The sequence below is a fragment of the Stomoxys calcitrans genome, chromosome 1 (genome assembly GCF_963082655.1).
Source record: "Stomoxys calcitrans chromosome 1, idStoCalc2.1, whole genome shotgun sequence".
Taxonomy (NCBI): Eukaryota; Metazoa; Arthropoda; class Insecta; order Diptera; family Muscidae; genus Stomoxys; species Stomoxys calcitrans.
Window position 1 is genome coordinate 198,714,023 of NC_081552.1, and position 20,591 is coordinate 198,734,613.

Sequence of the window (20,591 nt, forward strand, 5' to 3'; positions counted from 1 at the left end):
AACACTTTATGGTCGGAATCGTTTTTCCATCGACAATCAATTTTAATTTATTATTCACCTCTTGCGAATTTGTAGTGAACAATGTGGCTGAAGATTTGGTGGCAGATATCTTCAGATCTCTTGTAGCGCAAGTTCGTTGAGGTAGACGTTCAGCCTATCGCAGATGTCATCAATGGGTGGGGGGTCTGATGCCATGATCGTACAATCGTCCGCATATGATACGATCTCTATGCCGTCTGGAGGGGGTGGAATGGAGTATAGGTAGAGGCTGAACAGTGCCGGAGATAACACCCCACCTTGGGGAACAACCTGTGTCACTCTACCGTTTTAGGACTTCTTATCCCTAAATTCCACAAAGGACTGCCGACCACACAGATAATTCGCGACCCAGCGTTTCAGCCCTGACTGGGAGACGTATTGGCGAGGTCCTCAAATAGTTTGGCATGACTGACCATGTCGAATGCCTTCGATAGGTCCAGTGGCATGAGCACCGTCCTATCACATGGCCTGGGCTGATTGAAGCCATGGCAAATGTGAGCGGTGATTGCATGCAAAGCAATTTTTGAGCTATGCGCCTTGGCTACTGTTGAGAAAAGGGAGATCGGTCTGTACGACTCCCCCTTGCTGGGATCTCCTCCAGGCTTTAGTAGCGGAATCACTTTGCCCATCTTCCAGACAACGGGTATTAAAGAGTGTTAAAAGACAGCTTGAGGACAGTTGTAAGGTGCTCAACTCCAGGCTGATCCCGATTCTTCAGCATCGGTGTAGAGATTTCGTCGGGGCCCACGCCTTGGATGATTTGTCGCCACGGATGACATTCGCAACTTCGTCCATGAGGAATTGTGATGGCTCTCCATCGGCTCGGAGACCACGGATACTCCTTAAATTGACGGTTGAATAGCCTGGCGCATCTATTCGGATCAGTCACAGTTACCTCGCCAAAAGTGACTGAGGTCCTGTTGTCCCTTCTACAGGGGTTCGAGTGTGACTTAACAGTAGACCGCAGTTTGCCTTAACCGGTTCCCATTTTTAAATTGCTCCAAGTATTCCAGCCACAATTTCCGCTAACTGGTTCTGGGGTAGCTGTATGACGACGATAGCATTGTTACACGCATCAAAACAAAACGGCTGCGTTGGCTAGGTCATGTTGTCAGACGGGATGAAGAAGCTCCAGCAAAAAAGTCTTTTGAAGGCAAACCCCATAGTACACGCAAACCGGGAAGACCAAAATCCCGATGGATAGATCAAGTGGTGGGAGACACCTCGAAACTTGGTGTCAGAGATTTTAGAATGAGCGCAGAAGATCGAGGCGCTTTGAACGCCATTCTACATTCGGCTAGTGGAACAAACGTTCTGTCATAGCTAATTAAAGTAAGGTAAGTAAGATTCTGGGGTGAGTGGGGTCCCTGCAACGAATTCCATCATGCTCGTCTAGAAGGTGATGGCATACAAAGTACCACTGCCTGCACCGAGTATTTGGGCCGCATTAGGGGTATGCGAGCCGCTGGTATAAAGCGAGCGGCTGCTGCGTTAATGATGTCTAGGAATTTCCTCTCGGCCACTTGCACATCAGAGGGGGGTGGCAGTTCACTGAAGCGGCGATTGGTATACTCTCTGAAGCCAGCTCAATTGTCCGGCGCTCAGAGATTACGAAGTCGGGTGGTCGGTCGATAGTGAGAATTATGGGGAGGTGGTCTGACCCCAAAGAGATGACGGCTTGCCAGGATACGTCACTCAGGAGATCTGGGGATGCAATGGAGATGTCTGGCAAGCTGCTGCACCTCCTCGTTATCCTAGTGGGGGCATCCTCATTCACCGTGCAAAACGTGGAGCTTTCAATCTGCTCTGCAAAAGCTATGCCACGCTGTTCGTTGCCTAGGCGAATGCCACGACGTGTGATGCGCATTAAAGTCCTCTAGAACCAGACGATTATGGTCAGATAGCAACCCACTTATGACGGGGTTGTAAGCTTGGCCATTAATCGGGACACAGCTACCAACCGGCGGTATATACACGTTGTATATCTCTATCTCGGCAGTACCAGACCTGACTGCTACCCCCATACATTCCATGTATGGGTCACTAGCGTCAAGCGCAGGCGAGATAGGTCTATACTGCACGTAATGCTGTATCACGAAGGCCAATCCCCCACCTCCATTGCTTAAGCGATTCCTACGTAGCACATTGCATTTGTGACAACTGTGCAAGCTTCAGGTGTTGGTCAGCTTTGTCTCCTGGATCGCTGCAACCAATATGTTCTTCCGACTCATAAAATTCACTATCTCGTCGATCTTGCCTCTCAGACCACTGCAATTCGATTGCAAAAAAGATATACTTCCCGGCACAGGCCTAACAATATTGGGGCTGGGATGCTGCTGTTTCCTATATTGCCCAACGGGAGAGGTCGGGGGGTCACATAGTCAGACGACGCTTGTGACCTTCTGCTGTCTATGTTCGCACAGCGGCTTGCAACATATTCAGTGCGATTATACTTCCTTAGTGACATAAGGTCAGAGCCAGATCGGAAATTCCGGTACGGACCAGAACCGTGCGGAGAAGGCACTCCGGGATGTGCCTCTCCCATAACGAAAAGAGGACGAACGGGCTGAGGCAGCAGCACTTGCCGATGAGGATTCCTTCGGTACAATCCGGTGCGTAAAACCGGCTGCCATGGGGTTGGCTATATAGTGTTGTGGTCTGGTGGACAACGCTTCAAAAGTTCCGTATCCAAAGGCTGGCTTTTTTATGTATAACAGCCGCACTGAGGACTACTCCATCACTAAAATTAATGCTAACTGTCCCAAATTTCAGGGAAATCGGACAATAAATGCGCCTTTAATGGGCCAAGTACCTTAAATATGGACATACCTAATACATGGACAGACAGACAGACATAGCTAAATCGAATCAATTCTTCTTCTTAGCTTTGCAAATAAGCGCACAAAGCTTGAATACCCTGTACCACAGTGGTGGTATAGGTTATAACTAGCATGCAAAGTACAATACTATACTCCATTTAAACATGTGCCCCAACACACATTCCCTAGATTTCCCGGCCACCACAATTAAGGCCATCTCTATCAGAGATTCCATCACGTAAACTATTTTCCCCCAAGTATGGTTTGCCATTGCCCATAAATGTCTAGAGGCAGTAACTAAACTGTAGCTAAATTAGTGATCAATAAAAATCACAGCATTTACAAGTGATGGCGTTAAGCTAGCCTACTCTTTGATGGCTCCTTATGCACAGCCAAAGCTAAAATTTGACAGGTAACCAGTGGCCAGTAAGTGAAGCTGCTCATGGGCAGTTGCATCATTTGTGTTTACACATTTGAGCTTTGGACTGATTTTTACAATCCCGATTTGGGCTCTCGATGAGATTCTTTTGGGCAACTGGCTTTTAAATTTTTGTTATAAAAGTATCTTAAAATCGTCAATGGATTGCAGTAAAGCCCAAGGCATTTGAACGAATAGATTTAATAACGGTTACAGTTTTTTATTGGAAAAAGAAAAAATATCGAACAAAACTAACTGAAAAAAAAAAAAGAAATTGTGCCTAGAAATGAAAGTTTTGGTGAGCAAAGTTGAAAGAAAACAAAACTAAGAAACGGCTACGAAAGTCTAATAGGAATGCATAAATAAAATATATCCATTAAATGTGTGTTGCAGATCTTGTTATGTTTGGTCGCTGTGACTGTGGCTGCGCCCGGTGGATTATACGGTGGCCACGGTGGTTACATCAGTGGCGGCTATGCCGCTGCCCCAGCCATTAGTTATGCAGCAGCTCCAGCTGTTACATATGCAGCACCAGCTGTTAGTTATAAAGCTGTAGCAGCAGCACCTGCCATCAGCTACGCTCCTGCCGTGTCATATGCAGCTCCCGCAGTTAGCTATAAAGCTGTAGCAGCTGCACCTGCCATCAGCTACGCTCCTGCCGTATCATATGCTGCCCCTGCTGTTTCCTATGCTGCTGCAGCTCCGGCAGTCAGCTACAAAGCAGTGGCGGCAGCTCCTGCCATCAGTTATGCTGCTGCTGCTCCTGCTATCAGCTATTCTGCACCTGCCATAAGTTATGCTGCCCCTGCTGTAAGTTATAAGGCTGTGGCTGCTGCTCCTGCTATAAGCTACGCCCCTGCGGTTTCATATGCTGCTCCAGCCGTTTCATATGCTGCTGCTGCACCCGCGGTTCAAGTTGCCGCAGCTCCAGCTGTTGTAAAAGCAGTTGCAGCTCCTGCTGCCACAAGTTTCACCACCTACAGCAGTGTGAGTTTAAATTTGTTATATAACACACTATAGAAAACTAGTGAAATGTTTTAAGTTCGGCCGGGCCGAAGCTTATATATCATCCAATAAGTATCTAATTTGTCTGACAATTACATTTGACTTTTTCAATATATATGAGCTACATCAAGTTATTGACCGATATGGACCGGACTTGTTATGGGTGTTAGAGGTCATAGAAAAATACTACCTCCCAAATTTCAGGCAAATCGAGTAAAAATTGCGCATTTCAGCGGCTCAGAGTGTCAAATTGGGAGATCGGTTTCTAAGGCAGCTATATGAGGTTATCAACGGATTAAGACCATACATGGCACAGTTATTGGAAGGCCAAACCAACCAAATTGGATAAGAATTGCGCCCTCCCGAAGCTGAAGAATGCAGCTATATCAGGTTATGAACTGATTTAGACCATGCTTGGCACAGTTGGTTAAAGTCATTCCCCAACGATATGTGCAAAATTTCAGCCAAATCGGATAAAAATTTCGCCCTCTAGAGGCTCAAGAATTCAAGGCCCAGCTATATCAAAACATGGACCAATTTGGCCCATTTACAGTCCCAACCGACATTCACTAATAAGAATTATTTGTGCAAAATTTCAAGCGCTTAGCTTTACTCCTTTCAAAGTTACGGTGCTTTCGATAGACAGACGGACGGATGTACGGACGAGATCTTTGATGCATATTCCGAGGAGTTAAAAACGGAATGACGAAATTTATATACCCCCCTCCTATGGTGGAGGGTATAACAAGAGTATATTACCATTTTTATTGGAAACTATCTTTTCTACACGATAATATAAATGCTACTGCTGAAATGATTGAGAAGATAATTTTAAATGGAATGAGGACATTAATTCCATTTAAATCAGTCGACAGAAGTTGGTTTAACCAACTTCGAAAGAAGTCATATCGAAAGAGCTGGCATACAGGAACTGGCGCTTGGCTCAAAATGCCAATACTGAACTGCTGCGCAAGCAGACAAGATCTTCGTGTACCAAAATGTTAAGGCGAGAACAATTTCTTTACGAACAGCGCCTATGCACTAAGGTTCTTGTTTCTATACCAGGGAGTAAGAGCTTTTGGTCGTTCATGAAAAGGCTAGAGTGTAGTTCTTCATCTATCCCAACTCTTGCTAAGGATGATCAAACGTTGACTAACCCGGTTGACAAGGCTAACCTGTTGGCTGATATATTTGCAGGGAACTCTTCCCTGCCGGATATCAATCAACCACTCCCCTTAATCGAAAATGTTTCTGACTTCATGGCCCAGATATTTTTTTAGAACTCGTGGCGTTAAAAGGGGAGAATCTAGACGTAAATAAATCCCTGGGCCTGGATGGCATATCAATACTTGGCTTGCTCGTCTATTATGTAACCTTCTCAACCTTGCCTACTGTGCGGGAGTCTTTCCGGTGCCAAGGGTGGGGCCAACAACTCTACGAATTACCGGCCAATTGCGATATGCTCCGCTCTCTCCAGGGTTATGGAAATCGTGGTTAATTACAATCTTGTGAGGTATTTAGAGTCTAATGGACTTCTTAGCGACCAACAATGTGGGTTCCGCAGAAATCGCTCTACGGACGACCTCATGGAATTTCTGTCGGAACGTTGGAGTCGCCTAATCTACCAGTTTGGTTTAAGAGTAAGCTTGTGGGTCTGGATATCTCCAAGGCTTTTGATAGGGTCTGGCACGTTGCACTACTATCAAAGCTTGTTGCATTTGATGTCGCTAATGGCTTCGTTCGATTTATTTCGAGCCGTTATAGATGGGTGCTCATCTAATGAGCATAAATTGACCGCAGGTGCACCCCAGGGATCTGTCTTTGCTCCTTCTCTTCTTCTTATTTCCATCAACGATCTGTTGAGTCAGACATCGAATCCGAACTACTCATTTGCGGATGACAGCAATCTCTGTCATTCGAACTCATTCGACCACAGGCCGAGTCTTCGAGAGATAGAGGATAAGAGGCGGACGATACACTCTGCTAGGATTTGTTGGCCATTTCTGAGTGGGGTCGGATGTGCTGTTTTGTCACACAAACGATTCGCTGACCCATTACGATCATCTTTATCTATTAACGATATAGATGTTAAGCCATCAGAAGCTCTTTATGTTCTGGGCATGAAAATACAAAGTGCTGTTCTATCGGTACTTTCTCAGTGTGTTTTCGTTTGATATTCGTCTTCCTATTCCTTATGCAAGAATGTTTATCAGAAATACTAGACATTCTAGGAACTCACACCCGTTTGTAATTGATTGGCCAGCGGACCGGATGCAGTACAGAGAGAATTCTTCACACTACATTCTTTAAGACACTACATTCTTTCCCCCTCCCCCCCCCCAAATTGGAACGTCAAAAAAAAACATCTCACGCAAGGTTTTTTAAAGATCGGACAAAAATTGTGGCTACTATAGCCTAAGAATCATATTGAAGATATATATGGGAGCTTTATCTACATCTGACCCCTTAAAAGTCCATATCAGATGAAAGATATACATGGGAGTTGTATTTCAATATCCTATGTACATGTACCTTGATTATAAGCATACATGGACAGACGGACTTAGCTAAATCGAAACAGGAAGTACTTCTAAGCCGATCAGTAGTACATTTAAAAATGAGTCTAGCTCGTCTCCTTCTTAGTTCTGTAAATACATGCCTGAAGCTATAATACCCTCTACCGCAGTTGTGGTGTAGGGTGTAAATATTGCGCAATATTTTGAGAAAGTCGGTTAAAAAATACGCTGATAAGGGCTTTAAAGGTAAAAAATTCGGTGATGACATATATATGGGAACTATTGGGTTGCCCAAAAAGTAATTGCGGATTTTTCATATAGTCGGCGTTGACAAATTTTTTCACAGCTTGTGACTCTGTAATTGCATTTTTTCTTCTGTCAGTAATCAGCTGTTACTTTTAGCTTGTAAAAAAGTATATTTGATTAAAGTTTATTCTAAGTTTTATAAAAATGCATTTACTTTCTTTTAAAAAATCCGCAATTACTTTTTGGGCAACCCAATACATAAAAATCTGAACTGATTTTTTCGAAATTCAACATCGAACAGGAGTCGCTGTGAAACTCTTTGTGCTAAATTCCGTGAGAAGCAGTTAACAAATCATCTGAGTTTACTAATGACCACAATATTGAAGTAAAAGTCCAAAATTGAAGACGATCGGATGAAAATTCCGACCTGTAACTTGTACACAAATTAAAGTCGACAGACAAACAGAGGGACTGACACACGGAAAGAAAGATGGAAAGATAGACGGACATAGTTAAATGGAATCAGAATGAGATTCTGAGTAGCGACAGACCAAGGCTTCTGACAGGAATCAAACCCACGGCCAAGCACTCTACCAACTAGGCTACCGGGGCGCCCAAAAGGACTAGAATACAAATCTAACATATAAAATTGGGGAAAAGTGTCAAAGGGCCGCCATTCACTCATAAAAATCCCTAGATAAAATTTTTTTTGGTAAAGGTTTAAAAAAACAAAATATCGGTGGCCTTTAAAAAACATTTAAAAAAGCTTCAAATCACTTTTTTTAACTCACCACCGAAGAATGGGGGTATATTAATTTTGCCATTCCGTTTGCAACACATCGAAATAACCATTTCCGACCCCATAAAGTATATATATTCTTGATCAGCGTAAAAATCTAAGACCATCTAGCCATGTCCGTCCGTCTGTCTGAAATTAATTAAGCTGAAATTAATTAAGCTGAAACAAAGACGAGCAGACCAAGGATATTTTCTACGAGCGCCTAGAGAGAATATGGCCACTGCCCCGCCCATGATTTTAAAATCGTTCTGGGAGATTTTAATGCGATAGATAGGAAGGAAGACATTTTTGGTCCAACAGTCGGAAAGTTTAGCCTCCACGAGATAACGTCCAGTAATGGGTTGAGGCTGATAGATTTCGCTGCTGCAAAAAACATCGTAGTTAGTAGCTCCAGATTTCAACATAAAAATTTTCACAAAGCCACATGGCTGTCACCCGATCAAAACACAAGAAACCAAATTGATCACGTTGTGATAGATGTTAGATGTACGATCGATACGTTGTGCGAATATAGATTCGGATCATTACCTTGTTGCAGCAAAGGTTCGCACCCGTTTGAACATGGCAAGGAAAGTACGATCTGACACTGCACGGAAGATGGACATTGAAAAGCTGCAAACATAACAAGTGGCAGCGGCATACTCCACTCGACTGACCCAACTGCTACATGAAAGCACTCCTTGTTCCGATGATATAATGGCGCAGTGACAAACTATTGCTGACTCCATGGAAAATGCCACGCAATCCGTTCTTGGGTACCGCAAGCCTCATCCAAGAAACCCATGGTACGACCAAGAGTGTCGAGATGCTACTGAAGCCAAGAATGCGGCATATAGAGCAACCCTGCAATCAGTAGCAACGCGCCAGATGAAGGAGAGGTATCGGGAGAAAAGGAGAGTGGAGAAACGTCTATTCCGCAGAAAGAAAAAGGAAATGGAAAGACGTGAGTGTGAGCGAATTGATATGTACAGGAGTCAGAAGGAAGTCTGGAAATTCTACCAAAGAATTACTCATCAAATTGATGGCTTTCCAGACACATCCTCCAGCAGAGACAAATAAACAAATCTGGTAACTGATACAGATATAGTGCTGGGGATATGAAAAGAACATTCTACCCAACTGCTAGTGTTCGATGTTGGCGGCGAAGAGGATACCGCAGAACCAATCCCTGATGATGGTATACAATGTTTACCCCCTAGTCAGAATGAGGTCCAAGTAGCAGTAACCCGACTAAAGAACAACAAGGCAGAAGGAGCCGACGGGTTACCCGCTGAACTATTAAAGACCGCAGGCGACACGCTGATAAGACGTATGCAACAGCATATCTGCGCAATCTGGCTAGAAGAATGCATACCCGATGATTGGAACCTCAGTATAGTATATTCCGTACACAAGAACGATGACAAGACGAAATGTGCCACTACGGAGGAATAAGTCTTCTCCCTATAGCATACAAGATACTCTCGAGCGTACTGTGTGAAAGATTAAAACCTAAAGTCAATGAGATAATTGGGCCCTATCAATGCGGCTTTAGACCTGGTAAATCCACCCTACACCAGAAATTCACACTGCGCCAAATCCTGGAAAAGACCCGAGAAGGACAAATCAATACCTACCATCTCTTTGTTGACTTCGATACTCCTTTATGTTGAAAGGTATATCAAGCCATGTCTGAGTGTGGTATCCCTGCAAAAGTAATAAGACTCTGCAGGATGACTTTGCTGATACGCGTTCCTCAGTAAGAATAGGAAAGAATCTCTCCGAACCATTTAATACCAAACGAGATTCCAGACAAGGAGACAGCCTATCGTGTGATCTCTTTAATATCCTACTGGAGAAAATTATACGAGATGCAGATGTGAATAGATATGGCACACTAATCACAAGAGAACACATGCTACTCGCCTATGCCGACGACATCGATTTCATAGGTCGGTCACCGAAAGTAGTAACTGCAACCTTTGAAAGAATCAAAAGAGAGACAGTGAAAATGGGTCTGGCAGTAAATGGAGATAAGACGAAATGGATGGTTTTAACTCCCAAAAAGCCTTGCACAACCGAGCAGATAAAGAAAATGGAGAAAGTTGGGAACCACAACTTTGAGATGGTCATTAACTTTATCTACCTCGGCACCGCCGTAACCGAAACGAATGACACCAGTTTTGTGATTGAGCAAAGAATAATACTGGCAAACAAATGCAACCTTGGACTAAGAAAGCAGTTTAGAATCAAGGCCACCTCTCGACAGACGAAGATTACACTATACAAGACACTGATACTACCCGTGCTGTTATATGGTTCTGAAGCATGGGTACTTGTGAAAGCAGTACTTGGAGTATTTGAGAGAAAGATTCTTCGTATAATATATGGATCAGCTTGCGTTAATGAAGAATATAGGCAACGTATGAACCACGAGCAGTATGAGCTGCATGACGACAATAGCATAGTTACACGCATCAAAATATAACGGCTGCGTTGGCTTGGCCATGTTGATAGAAAGAAAGAATTCTTTTGAAGACAAACACGGTGGTACACGCAAACCGGGAAGACCAAAAGCGAGACACCTCCTAAGTTGTGGGAGACACCTCGAAACTTTGTGTCGTGGCGCATGGAACGTTATTCTACGTTCGGCTAGTGGAACAAATATTCTGTCATAGCCAATTAAAGTCAGTAAGTAAGAGTTGTGTTAGACCACTCGACATCCTTTTTCAGTTTGGGCCAGATCGTTCCAGATTTGGATATAGTTGCCATTTAGACGGATCTCGATTTCGCTGAAATTTAGGTCAGTTAGTTGTGTTGGGCCCTTCGTTATTTTTTTTAATTAATTTGACCCTGATCGGTCTAGAAATGGATATGGCTGCCATATAGTCCGATCTCTTGGTTTAAGGTCTTGGGCCATAAAAGATACAATTATTCTCCAATTTTGCTGAAATTTAGTACAGTAAGTTGTGTAAGGCCCCTCGATGTTCTTCTTGAGGACGGCCCAGATCGGTCCAGATTTGGATATAGCTGCCATATAGACTGATCTCTCGATTTCAGGTCTTATGCGCATAGAATGCGCATTTTTTGTCCGAGTTGTGTCAGGACCCTGGATATGATTGTTCAAGATGGCCCAGATTTGGTTATAGCTGCCATATAGACCGGTCTTTCAATTGGAAGTGTCAGGCCGATTTCGCTAAAATTTGACACAGTAATTTATGTTAGGCTTTTCGACAGCATTGTCCTATTTCCGGGACGAATTCGGCCGAAATCGGACCATATTTCGATATAGCTGCTATGGGTGCATAAATAATGAATTCTTCACCGGATTTTGATTGAAGGCGGCCGATCTTAATGCCTTTTCATTAAAAGTTTTGTTTGATTTGAAGACACTACTATCTACATCAATTTAAAAATCTTTCTAAAACGCACGTGTTGAAAACTTTTACTTTTTAGTTAAAGTTCAATATGTTTTATAATTTCATACAACTGGGACTTACTTTAATCGCTAAATCAGGAAAATTGCTATAAGCGCTTACCTGAAAAGAGAAATTTTAGACAGCTGTTAGATTTGGAAAACGAGAATTTGTATATTTTTTTATATCAATCAACACAGGGGCTGGGGCGGTCCCCTATCAATGCAATGGATTTGGAGGGAGGAAAGGGGTATATCATAATGGGGGGGACTCTCTGTAATGCATAGTCCAGTCTGCTGGCAAACCAACTACAAACTGGTGCTAGTTTCTGCAAAGAACAGTATTTCTGACAATAGAAATATTGGGTTGCCCAAAAAGTAATTGCGGATTTTTTAAAAGAAAGTAAATGCATTTTTAATAAAACTTAGAATGAACTTTAATCAAATATACTTTTTTTTACACTTTTTTCTAAAGCAACCTAAAAGTAACAGCTGATAACTGACAGAAGAAAGAATGCAATTACAGAGTCACAAGCTGTGAAAAAAATTGTCAACGCCGACTATATGATAAATCCGCAATTACTTTTTGGCCAACCCATACATCGCATTGTATCTTCATGTCCAGAACATCAAGAGCTGCTGATTGCTCGACATTTATACCGTGATAGATGGAGATGATCGTAATGAGTCAGTGAATTGTTTATGTGACAACAAACAAGATTTGAGTCTGTCATTAAATGAAATTCTACTCTATTCATTCGACCCCATTCAGAAATGGCCAGCAAATCATGACAGAGTGGATCGTCCATAATCTGCCTCTTGTCTTCAATCTCTCGAAGACTCGGATTACTGTCATCCACAAATGAGTAGATCAGATTCGATGTCTGACTCAATATATCATTGATGAAAATAAAAAATAGACAAGGAGAAAGCACAGAGCCCTGGGGTATACCTGCATTCAATTTATGCTCATTGGACGAGAATTCCACTTTAACGACCCGTATATATCGACAAAATCGATATTTTATTCTCAGTCTGAATATCGATGGATATTTTTCTTATCGATATTATCGGCAAAGTAATTTTTATACTCACCACTGTAGGATAGGGGGTGTATTTATTTGGGCATTCCATTTGCAACACATGGAATATTCAATTTCCGACCCTGCAAAGTATATATATTTCGGATCGTCGTAAAATTCTCAGACGATTTAACGATGTCCGTGTGTCTGTCCCGTCTGTTGTAATCACTCTACAGCCTTCAAAAATTGAGATATTGAGCTGAAATTTGGCACAGAAACGTATTTCTGATGAACGCTGGTTAAGTTCTTCAACGGGCCAAATCGGACCATATTTAGATATTGCTGCTGTATAGACCGATCTGACGATAAAGGGTCTAATGCCCATTAATGCTTAATTTTTTATCCGATTTCACTGAAATTTGAAACAGTTGGTTGTTTAAGGCCTCCCGACATCTGACTCGAATATAGTCAAGATCGGACTATATTTAGATATAGCTGCCATATAGACCGATGTGCCGATAAAGGGTCTGAAGCCCATAAAAGCTTTATTTATCACCTGATTTCGCTGAAATTTGAAACAGTGGGTTAATTTAAGCCTCCCGATATCTGACCTAAGTATGGTTTAGATCGGACTATATCTAGATATAGCTGTCATATAGACCGATTGCCGATAAAGGGTCTGAAGCCCTTAGAGGCTTTATTTTTTATCCGATTTCGCTGAAATTTGAAACAGTGAGTAGTTTAAGGCCTCCCGACATCTGACTCGAATATGGTCAAGATCGGACTGTATTTAGATACAGTTGTCATATAGATCGATATGCCGATTAAGGATCTGAAGCTCATAAAAGCTTTATTTATTTCCCGATTTTGTTGAAATTTGAAATACAAAATTCAACAGTGACTTAGACCAAGCCGAATTTGGGTGCATAAGTTATTCAATTTTCACCGGATTGTGACGAAAGGGGGTTTACATATATACCCGAGGTGGTGGGTATGCAAAGTTCGGCACGGCCAAACGTAATATCTTTTTCCTTGTTTTCTCTTTGTAAAATTGAACAAAAATAAGCGATTGCAGTGAATGTATCCTTTAAGATGCATTACGCCTTTAGAGGGCGCAATTTTCATCCGATTGGGCTAAATTTGTTTTTATTCGGTCTGTGCATTGATATTACAAATTGCAAATTTTGCCCATTAGCATTCCGCTAAGATACAGGGGCAAACTTCCCACATATCAATAAGTGCAGTCCGATTCTAGCTTAAGCTCAATGAAAAGGGACCTCCTCATTTTTATAGCCGAGTCCGAACGGCGTGCCGCAATGCGACACCTCTTTGCACAGAAGTTTTACATGACATAGTACCTCACAAATGTTGCCAGCATTAATTGGGGAAATCCACCGCTGAAAATGTTTTCAGATGGTCTCGCCAGGATTCGAACCCAGGCGTTCAGCGTCATAGGCGGACGTGCAATCTGCGCTACGGTTATATTGCTTCTAAATCGATCTCCTGATGTTTAATTCTCATTTTCATTTGAAATATAGGTAATGGTAAATTAACGATAGTATCGATACTATCGTTATATATTATTGAAGTTATCGAATGTTGCTATTATCGATAGTTTGTTAGCTTCACCCGAATAGTGCGATCTCTGAAAAAGTTCGTTATAAATCGAACGAAGCCATTACCAACACCAAAAGAGTCAGGCTTTAATTTTAGTGAACCGTCCTAGACCCTTTCAAATACCTTGAAGATGTCCAGAGTCACTAGTTTATCTCAACAAACTGGTGGATTGAGCCTCGCATTCCGACAGAATTGCCATAAAGTCGCCAATGGAGCGATCTTTTCGGAACCCATACTGTTGGTCGCTAAGAGGTCCATTAGACTCTGAATACCTTACAAGATGATGATTAACCATGTTCTCCATAACCTTGAAGAGAGAGGAGCACATCACGATTGGTTGGTAATTTGCAGGGTAGTTCGCCTCGCCCTCACCCTAAAGATTTTCAGAATACAATTTTACAAAACTTTCTTCAATTTGATAATTTTTTAATAATTTCAAATAACAGCACACAAAATATCTACTAAAATCATATTTGTGCTTTTTAGTTAGGTTAGGTTGAAAAGAGGGTGCAGATATTAATTCGCCCCATGCCATTATGGACATACACCTAAGCCAGTAATCGCCTTTTTGTGCGCTCTAAATACAAAAAAATGATCTCGAAAAAGAAAATCTAAGTAAAGAATTGCGTGCTACTTATAAAAGCCTTAATTGTTTTCCATGCCACTATCCTAAGTTGGTTCATGTCTGGTATAGTGTCGCCATCTAAGTGCCGAAATCTGTTAGACAAAGGAAATACTCCAACGGCTCATCATCTTCCTCGCATGCCCTACGCATGCTATCACTTTGCGCACCGATTTTACATAAGTGAGCTCGTAGTCCTATGTGTCACGTCATGATACCAATAGCTATACTGACCTCCTTCTTACTTCATTTCAGTAATAACCTCGTCTTCTCACGATCCGGAACACCCCATAGGTTTTTCGCCGTCCTACCGACCGCTTCGCTGTTTCACAGGATTGCATGCTCATTCGTCGCCCACGCCCTTAATGCGGACTGCTTCGACCCGACAGGCTTCGGCCCACTCTGTCCTCTAGCTTTGATCTATCGTTGTAACATGATATTTCAGATGGCAATAATAGGGTTCCGTCAATCCAAGACTGTGCCGATGGCAGCAGTGCCTCGCTCTCGACTTCAAGGTTCATCTCAGGCATCCGATCCCTTCCTTCCAGGTTTCCTATCGTCTTCTCGATTATACCGCGATGGTACGAGCTGCTCCCATCCTAAATCCATTTTCCCATCGCCTTAAGTCTCATAGCCGCAGTGGCTGCCTCACACTTAATGTGTATATCAATGGGTCGAATATCTAGAATAGTCTCCAGAGCCCTAGTGGGCGTGTTCCTCATCGCTCCGCCTATGTGTTCTGAACCCGTTGTATGGTTCTTTTGTTGCACTTTTTCTCCATAGCAGATTACCAGATATTGAGGTGTAAGTAAGTATTGGTCTAATCACGCCCTTGTAGAGCCAGTGGACTATCCCCGGATTCAGGCCCCATTTCGAGCCTACGGCCCGTCTACATAGTGCCCAACATCTCTGAGCCTTCTCAGTACGCTTCTGAATGTGACACTTCCAATTCAGTTTCCTGTTCAAGATCACACCTAAGCACTTGACTTTGTCAGATATCGAAATAGTCTTATTGAGAAAACGTATTGCGTTAAATTGGCCCACCTTCGTCTTCCTCGTGAACAGGCATATTTTAGAACTCTGGGTTAACATTGATACTTCTTGGTCTAGCCCAGTCATGTGGCAAATGCAATACCATTTCAGTCCTTCTGCATAGCTGGTTCGGATCCTTACCCCTAAGAAGTATAATAACATCGTCTGAGTACGGGTTCAAATCCCTTCTCAGTCAGCAACCGTAATAGGTCATTTATGGTGATCACCCATAGGAGTGGTGATAATACCTTGCCTCCTGCCAGGCTTTCGGAGTATATGCAAGTCCTAGGCAAGCTGTGAAAATAGTTGCCAGATGAGGCGTCAGAAAGTCTGCCTCTTTCTGCAGTTAATGCAAATTTTGTACATTCCGCAGGGGCAAACTTCTCACATATGAATGAGTGCAGTCCGATTCAAGTTTGAGCTCAATGATAAGGAGCCTCCTTTTTAAGCCGAGTCCGAACGGCGTGCCGCAGTGCAACACCACTTTGGAGAGAAGTTTTACATGTCATAGTACCTCACAAATGTTGCCAGCATTAGGAGGGGAAAACCACCGCTGAAAATTTTTTCTGATGATCTCGCCAGGATTCGAACCCTGGCGTTCAGTGTCATAGGCGGACATGCTAACCTCTGCGCTTCGGTGGCCTCTTTCTGTAGTAACGCCGGAAATATTCCATTAGGTCCGGGTGACTTAAATGTTTTTAAGCTCCTCAAGGCTGCCTTGACCATCCCCTTCCCCCTGATTCCCGCTGATCAAGAATATAAATATCTTTATAGGGTCGGAAATGGATATTGCGATGTGTTGCAAACGGAATGACAAAAAAAAAATATACCCCAACCCTCCGGTGGTGAGTATAAAAATGTTGTACCTTATTTCCACCGGGGGCCCAAACTCTGTCATCTGTGAAAATTTCATGAAAATCGGTTCCGCCGTTTTTGAGTCTAAGCGAAACAGAAAAAGTAATTGCGGATTTTTTAAAAGAAAGTAAATGCATTTTTAATAAAACTTAGAATGAACTTTAATCAAATATACTTTTTTACACTTTTTTTCTAAAGCAAGCTAAAAGTAACAGCTGATAACTGACAGAAGAAAGAATGCAATTACAGAGTCACAAGCCGTTGAAAAAATTTGTCAACGCCGACTATATGAAAAATCCGCAATTACTTTTTGGGCAACCCAATATAAAAAAAAGAAAGATAGATAGAGTGTAACTTCTTTAACTTGTTGTTTGCCTTTGAGTAATTCATAAACTGTTTATTTTAGGTTGTTACTCAGCCAGCTGCCGTTAAAACAGTAGCTGTAGCTGCTCCTGCCCCAGCCGTAAAAATAGCCGCAGCACCTGTAGCAGTCGCCGCTGCCCCCGCTATATCCTATGCAGCACCAGCTATTTCCTATGCCGCCGCACCAGCAGTCTCATATTCCGCCCCCGCGGTCTCATATTCCGCCCCCGCGGTCTCATACTCCGCCCCTGCGGTCTCATATGCTGCTCCCGCCGTCTCATATGCCGCTCCAGCTATCTCATATGCTGCTGCTGCACCTGCAGTTACCTATGCCGCTGCTGCTCCCGCTGTTGCATATAAGGCTGTGGCTGCCGCTCCAGCTGTAACTTATGCTGCCGCTGCTCCTGCAATCTCTGTGGGATATGGTTATGGAGGAGGCTATGGCTATGGCTATGGCGGCCATGGTCACCATTAGGATGTAGCTGATGAACATGATTGCCACCTGTACCGCCACCATTGCGAAACTACCTTTTAGTCATGTTAGTTTAAGGACTACAGCTTCATAAAGATGGGAGACCCATTCCATGCTATACCCAGCAGAAAGAATCATTTTATAACTAACTATGCCAAACAAGTGATAATGTTAATTTTCAGTGTTTTTCTACAACTATCACATACAAACGATTTTATTAGCTAATGTAAGAAACAAAATGCTGAAAGGGTCAAAGAGCCTGCTAGAAAAAATACAAAAAAAAAAATAAATATACATACATATACATGAAGAACATAAAAGCTTGTTTTAAGGGAATCTTTCGTTGCCACTGCAAATGTATCCATGAACATTCCTTTAAGGAACAGGGGCAATCTATTCACTTACCACTGAGTGCTAGCCGATTCAAGTTTAAGCTCAATGATAAGGGGCCTCCTTTTTATAGTCGAGATCGAACGGCGTGTTGCAGTGTGAGACCTCTTTGTGGGTACCTCACAAATGTCGCCAGCATTAGGTGAGGATAACTACCGATGAACAATTTTTTCTGATGTTCTCGCCAAGATTCGAACCCAGGCTTTCAGTGTCATTGGCGGACATGCTAACCGCTGCACTACGGTGGCCTCTTTCATTATAATCAACAGGTAAAAGCGTGTTAAGTTCGTCCGGGTCGAATGTTATATACCCTCCACCATGGATCGCATTTGTCGAGTTCTTTTCGCGGTATCTCTTTCTAGGCAAACAAAGAAAAAAAAAAAACAGTAAAAAGGCGCTAAGTTTGGCCGGGCCGAACTTTGGATACCCACCACCTCGGGTATACAAGTAAATCACCTTTCATCAAAAGGTTATATCGAAATATGTTCCGATTTGGACCAAATAATAATCATATACGACACGGATGTCGAAAAGCCTAAGTCACTGTGTCAAATTTCAGTGAAATCGGATTATAAATGCGCCTTTTATGGGGCCAAGACTTTAAATCGAAATATCGGTCTATATGGCAGCTATATCCACATCTGGACCGATCTGGGCCAAAATGAAGAAGGACGTCGAAGAGCCTAACTAAACTCACTGTCTCAAATTTGCGGAGCGGACCCTTACCACCATTTTTTAAAAGCGAAATTTTGTATGCCACCTTATGGTGCCTCAAAAACACGAAATTAGTATAAAACTTAGGGGCCAAATAAACTGGGGGGACGCCCCATCCCTAAACCCTCCCGAACGGACATGTTTACCGATTGGGACAGTATGGATATCAAATGAAAGCTATGTAAGAGTAGAGTGCGAACTTGACATAAAAATGGCGCCCTAAGTGTCTGGGGGGTCCCCCATCTCCAAAAACACCACCCAACAGGACACTTTACCGCTTTAGGCAATATGGGTATCAAATGAAAAGTATTTAAAAGTTGAGCACACATCTGTCATAAAAATGTATTGCTTGGTGTCTGAGGAATACGAATATTGTGTCAAAGGGCGTCGCCCCAGGAGTACCGCCCCAAATAAAAAGTGAACCGATTGCGGCAATATAGGACTCCAATGAAATGTATTCGGGAGTAGAGTATGAATATGATATTTAAAATTGGGTCAAATTACCTAGAGCGCCGCCCCAGGCCCAAAACCGCACCAAAAGTACCGCCCAAAATCAAAGCGGACCGATCGGGACAATATGGGACGCAAATGAAAGATTTTAGGGAATAGAAAGGTATTCGGAAGTAGAGTATGAATATGATATTAAAAATTTTATCCAAGTACCTAGGGCTCAGCCCCAGGCCCAAAACCGCGCTAAAAGTACTGCAAAAAATCAATGTGGACCGAACGATATAATATGGGACGCAAATGAAAGGTTTTCGGGAGCAAAATACGAATATTGTGTCAAACATTGGATCCTAGTACAAGGGCGTCGCCCCTGGAGTGCCGCCCAAAATAAAATGTGGACCGATTGGTATTCGGAAGTAGAGTATGAATATGATATTAAAAATTTGATCCAAGTACCTAGGGCGCAGCCCCAGGCCCAAAACCGCGCCAAAAGTACTGCAAAAAATCAATGTGGACCGAACGAGATAATATGGGACGCAAATGAAAGGTTTTCGGGAGCAAAATCCGAATATTGTGTCAAACAGAGGGCGTCGCCCCAGGAGTACCGCCCAAAATAAAAAGAGGACCGATATCAACAATATAGGACTCCGATAAAAGCTATTCAGGATAAGAGTATGAATATGATATTACAAATTTGATCCAAGTATCTAGGGCGCCGCCACAGACCAAAAACCGCCCAAAATCCTAAGTGGAAGGATCGGGACAATATGGGAAAGAAAGATGAAAGATATTTGAAAGTAGAGTACTAGTATTTTACATAAATGAGCTCGTAGCCCTATGTACCCCGTTATGATACCGAAGCTATACTGACCTCCTCCCTACATCCTTTCAGTAATAGTCTGGTCTTCTCACAAATCGGATCTCCACACAGAATTTTTGTTGTCTTACCAACTGTTTCGCTATTCCACATTGTTCCACATCGCCCATGCCCTTAACTCGGACTGCGTCAACCCGTAAGGGAACGGGGTTGGACAGGTTTTTTTTGACGGCAGTCCTCTGGCCTTCACTGCCACATCGTCGGCTCTTTCATTTCCCCTTACTCCGGTATGGCCCAGCACCCAAACGATGTGGATCTTGCCATCCTCAGAGAAGGCATTAATCTCCTGGTTGTTATTGCCCTTATAACCAGTTTATTGTCCGTAATTATGTCCGTAATCGCCCGGAACTCTGCCTGCAGGACCGTATTATGGTCAGGAAGTCGAAAACAGATCTCAGTCTTTGGGTCCTCAATGTAGACCCGCAGGCCTACTCGGTCCTCTAGCTTTGATCCATCTGTACAGCATCATCTCCCAGATGGCTATACCAGAATTCCGTCAATCCAGGAAATTTAGCTCTGGCAGCAGCGTCTTGCACTCGACCTCAAGTGTCGTCTCAGGTATACGATCGGCAACCTATTCTAATCCATTCAAGTTTCTTTTCGTTGCCTCGATTACACCGCGATGGTATGACCTACCCCTACCCTTTATCCATTCTCCCATCACCTTAAGTCTCACACTTAATCTGTAGGTCTATGGGTCGGATATCTGGAATAGTCTTCAGTGACCTAGTGGGCGTGGTCCTCATCGCTCCGCCTATGCCAAGACAATATGTTCTCTGAACCTATTGTGTTATACTAATGTTGCACTTTGTCTCCATTGCAATCCACCAAACTACTGCGTCATAAGTAAGTATTGGCCTAATTATGCTCCTGTAGAGCCAGTGGACTGTCCTCGAATTCAAACGCAATTACGAGCCAAAAGATCCCAACATACCTGACCCTTC

At 43.0% G+C, this 20,591-nt stretch overlaps 2 protein-coding genes across 2 annotated transcripts in view; one reads left to right on the top strand and one right to left on the bottom strand.

The window, feature by feature from the left end:
* The window catches only part of LOC106088114 (ice-structuring glycoprotein-like), a 45,388-nt gene extending 28,166 nt beyond the window's left edge, over positions 1-17,222 (top strand). The window contains exons 7-9 of the mRNA XM_059368248.1: positions 3,561-3,574; positions 3,670-4,263; positions 16,791-17,222. Of these exons, the coding sequence (XP_059224231.1) occupies positions 3,561-3,574; positions 3,670-4,263; positions 16,791-17,222 (1,040 nt within the window). The remainder of the gene's footprint in view (positions 1-3,560; positions 3,575-3,669; positions 4,264-16,790) is intronic.
* Positions 1-20,591, bottom strand: part of LOC106088126 (uncharacterized) — a 527,532-nt gene that overhangs the window by 155,227 nt on the left and 351,714 nt on the right. The gene's annotated exons all lie outside the window — the stretch shown is intronic.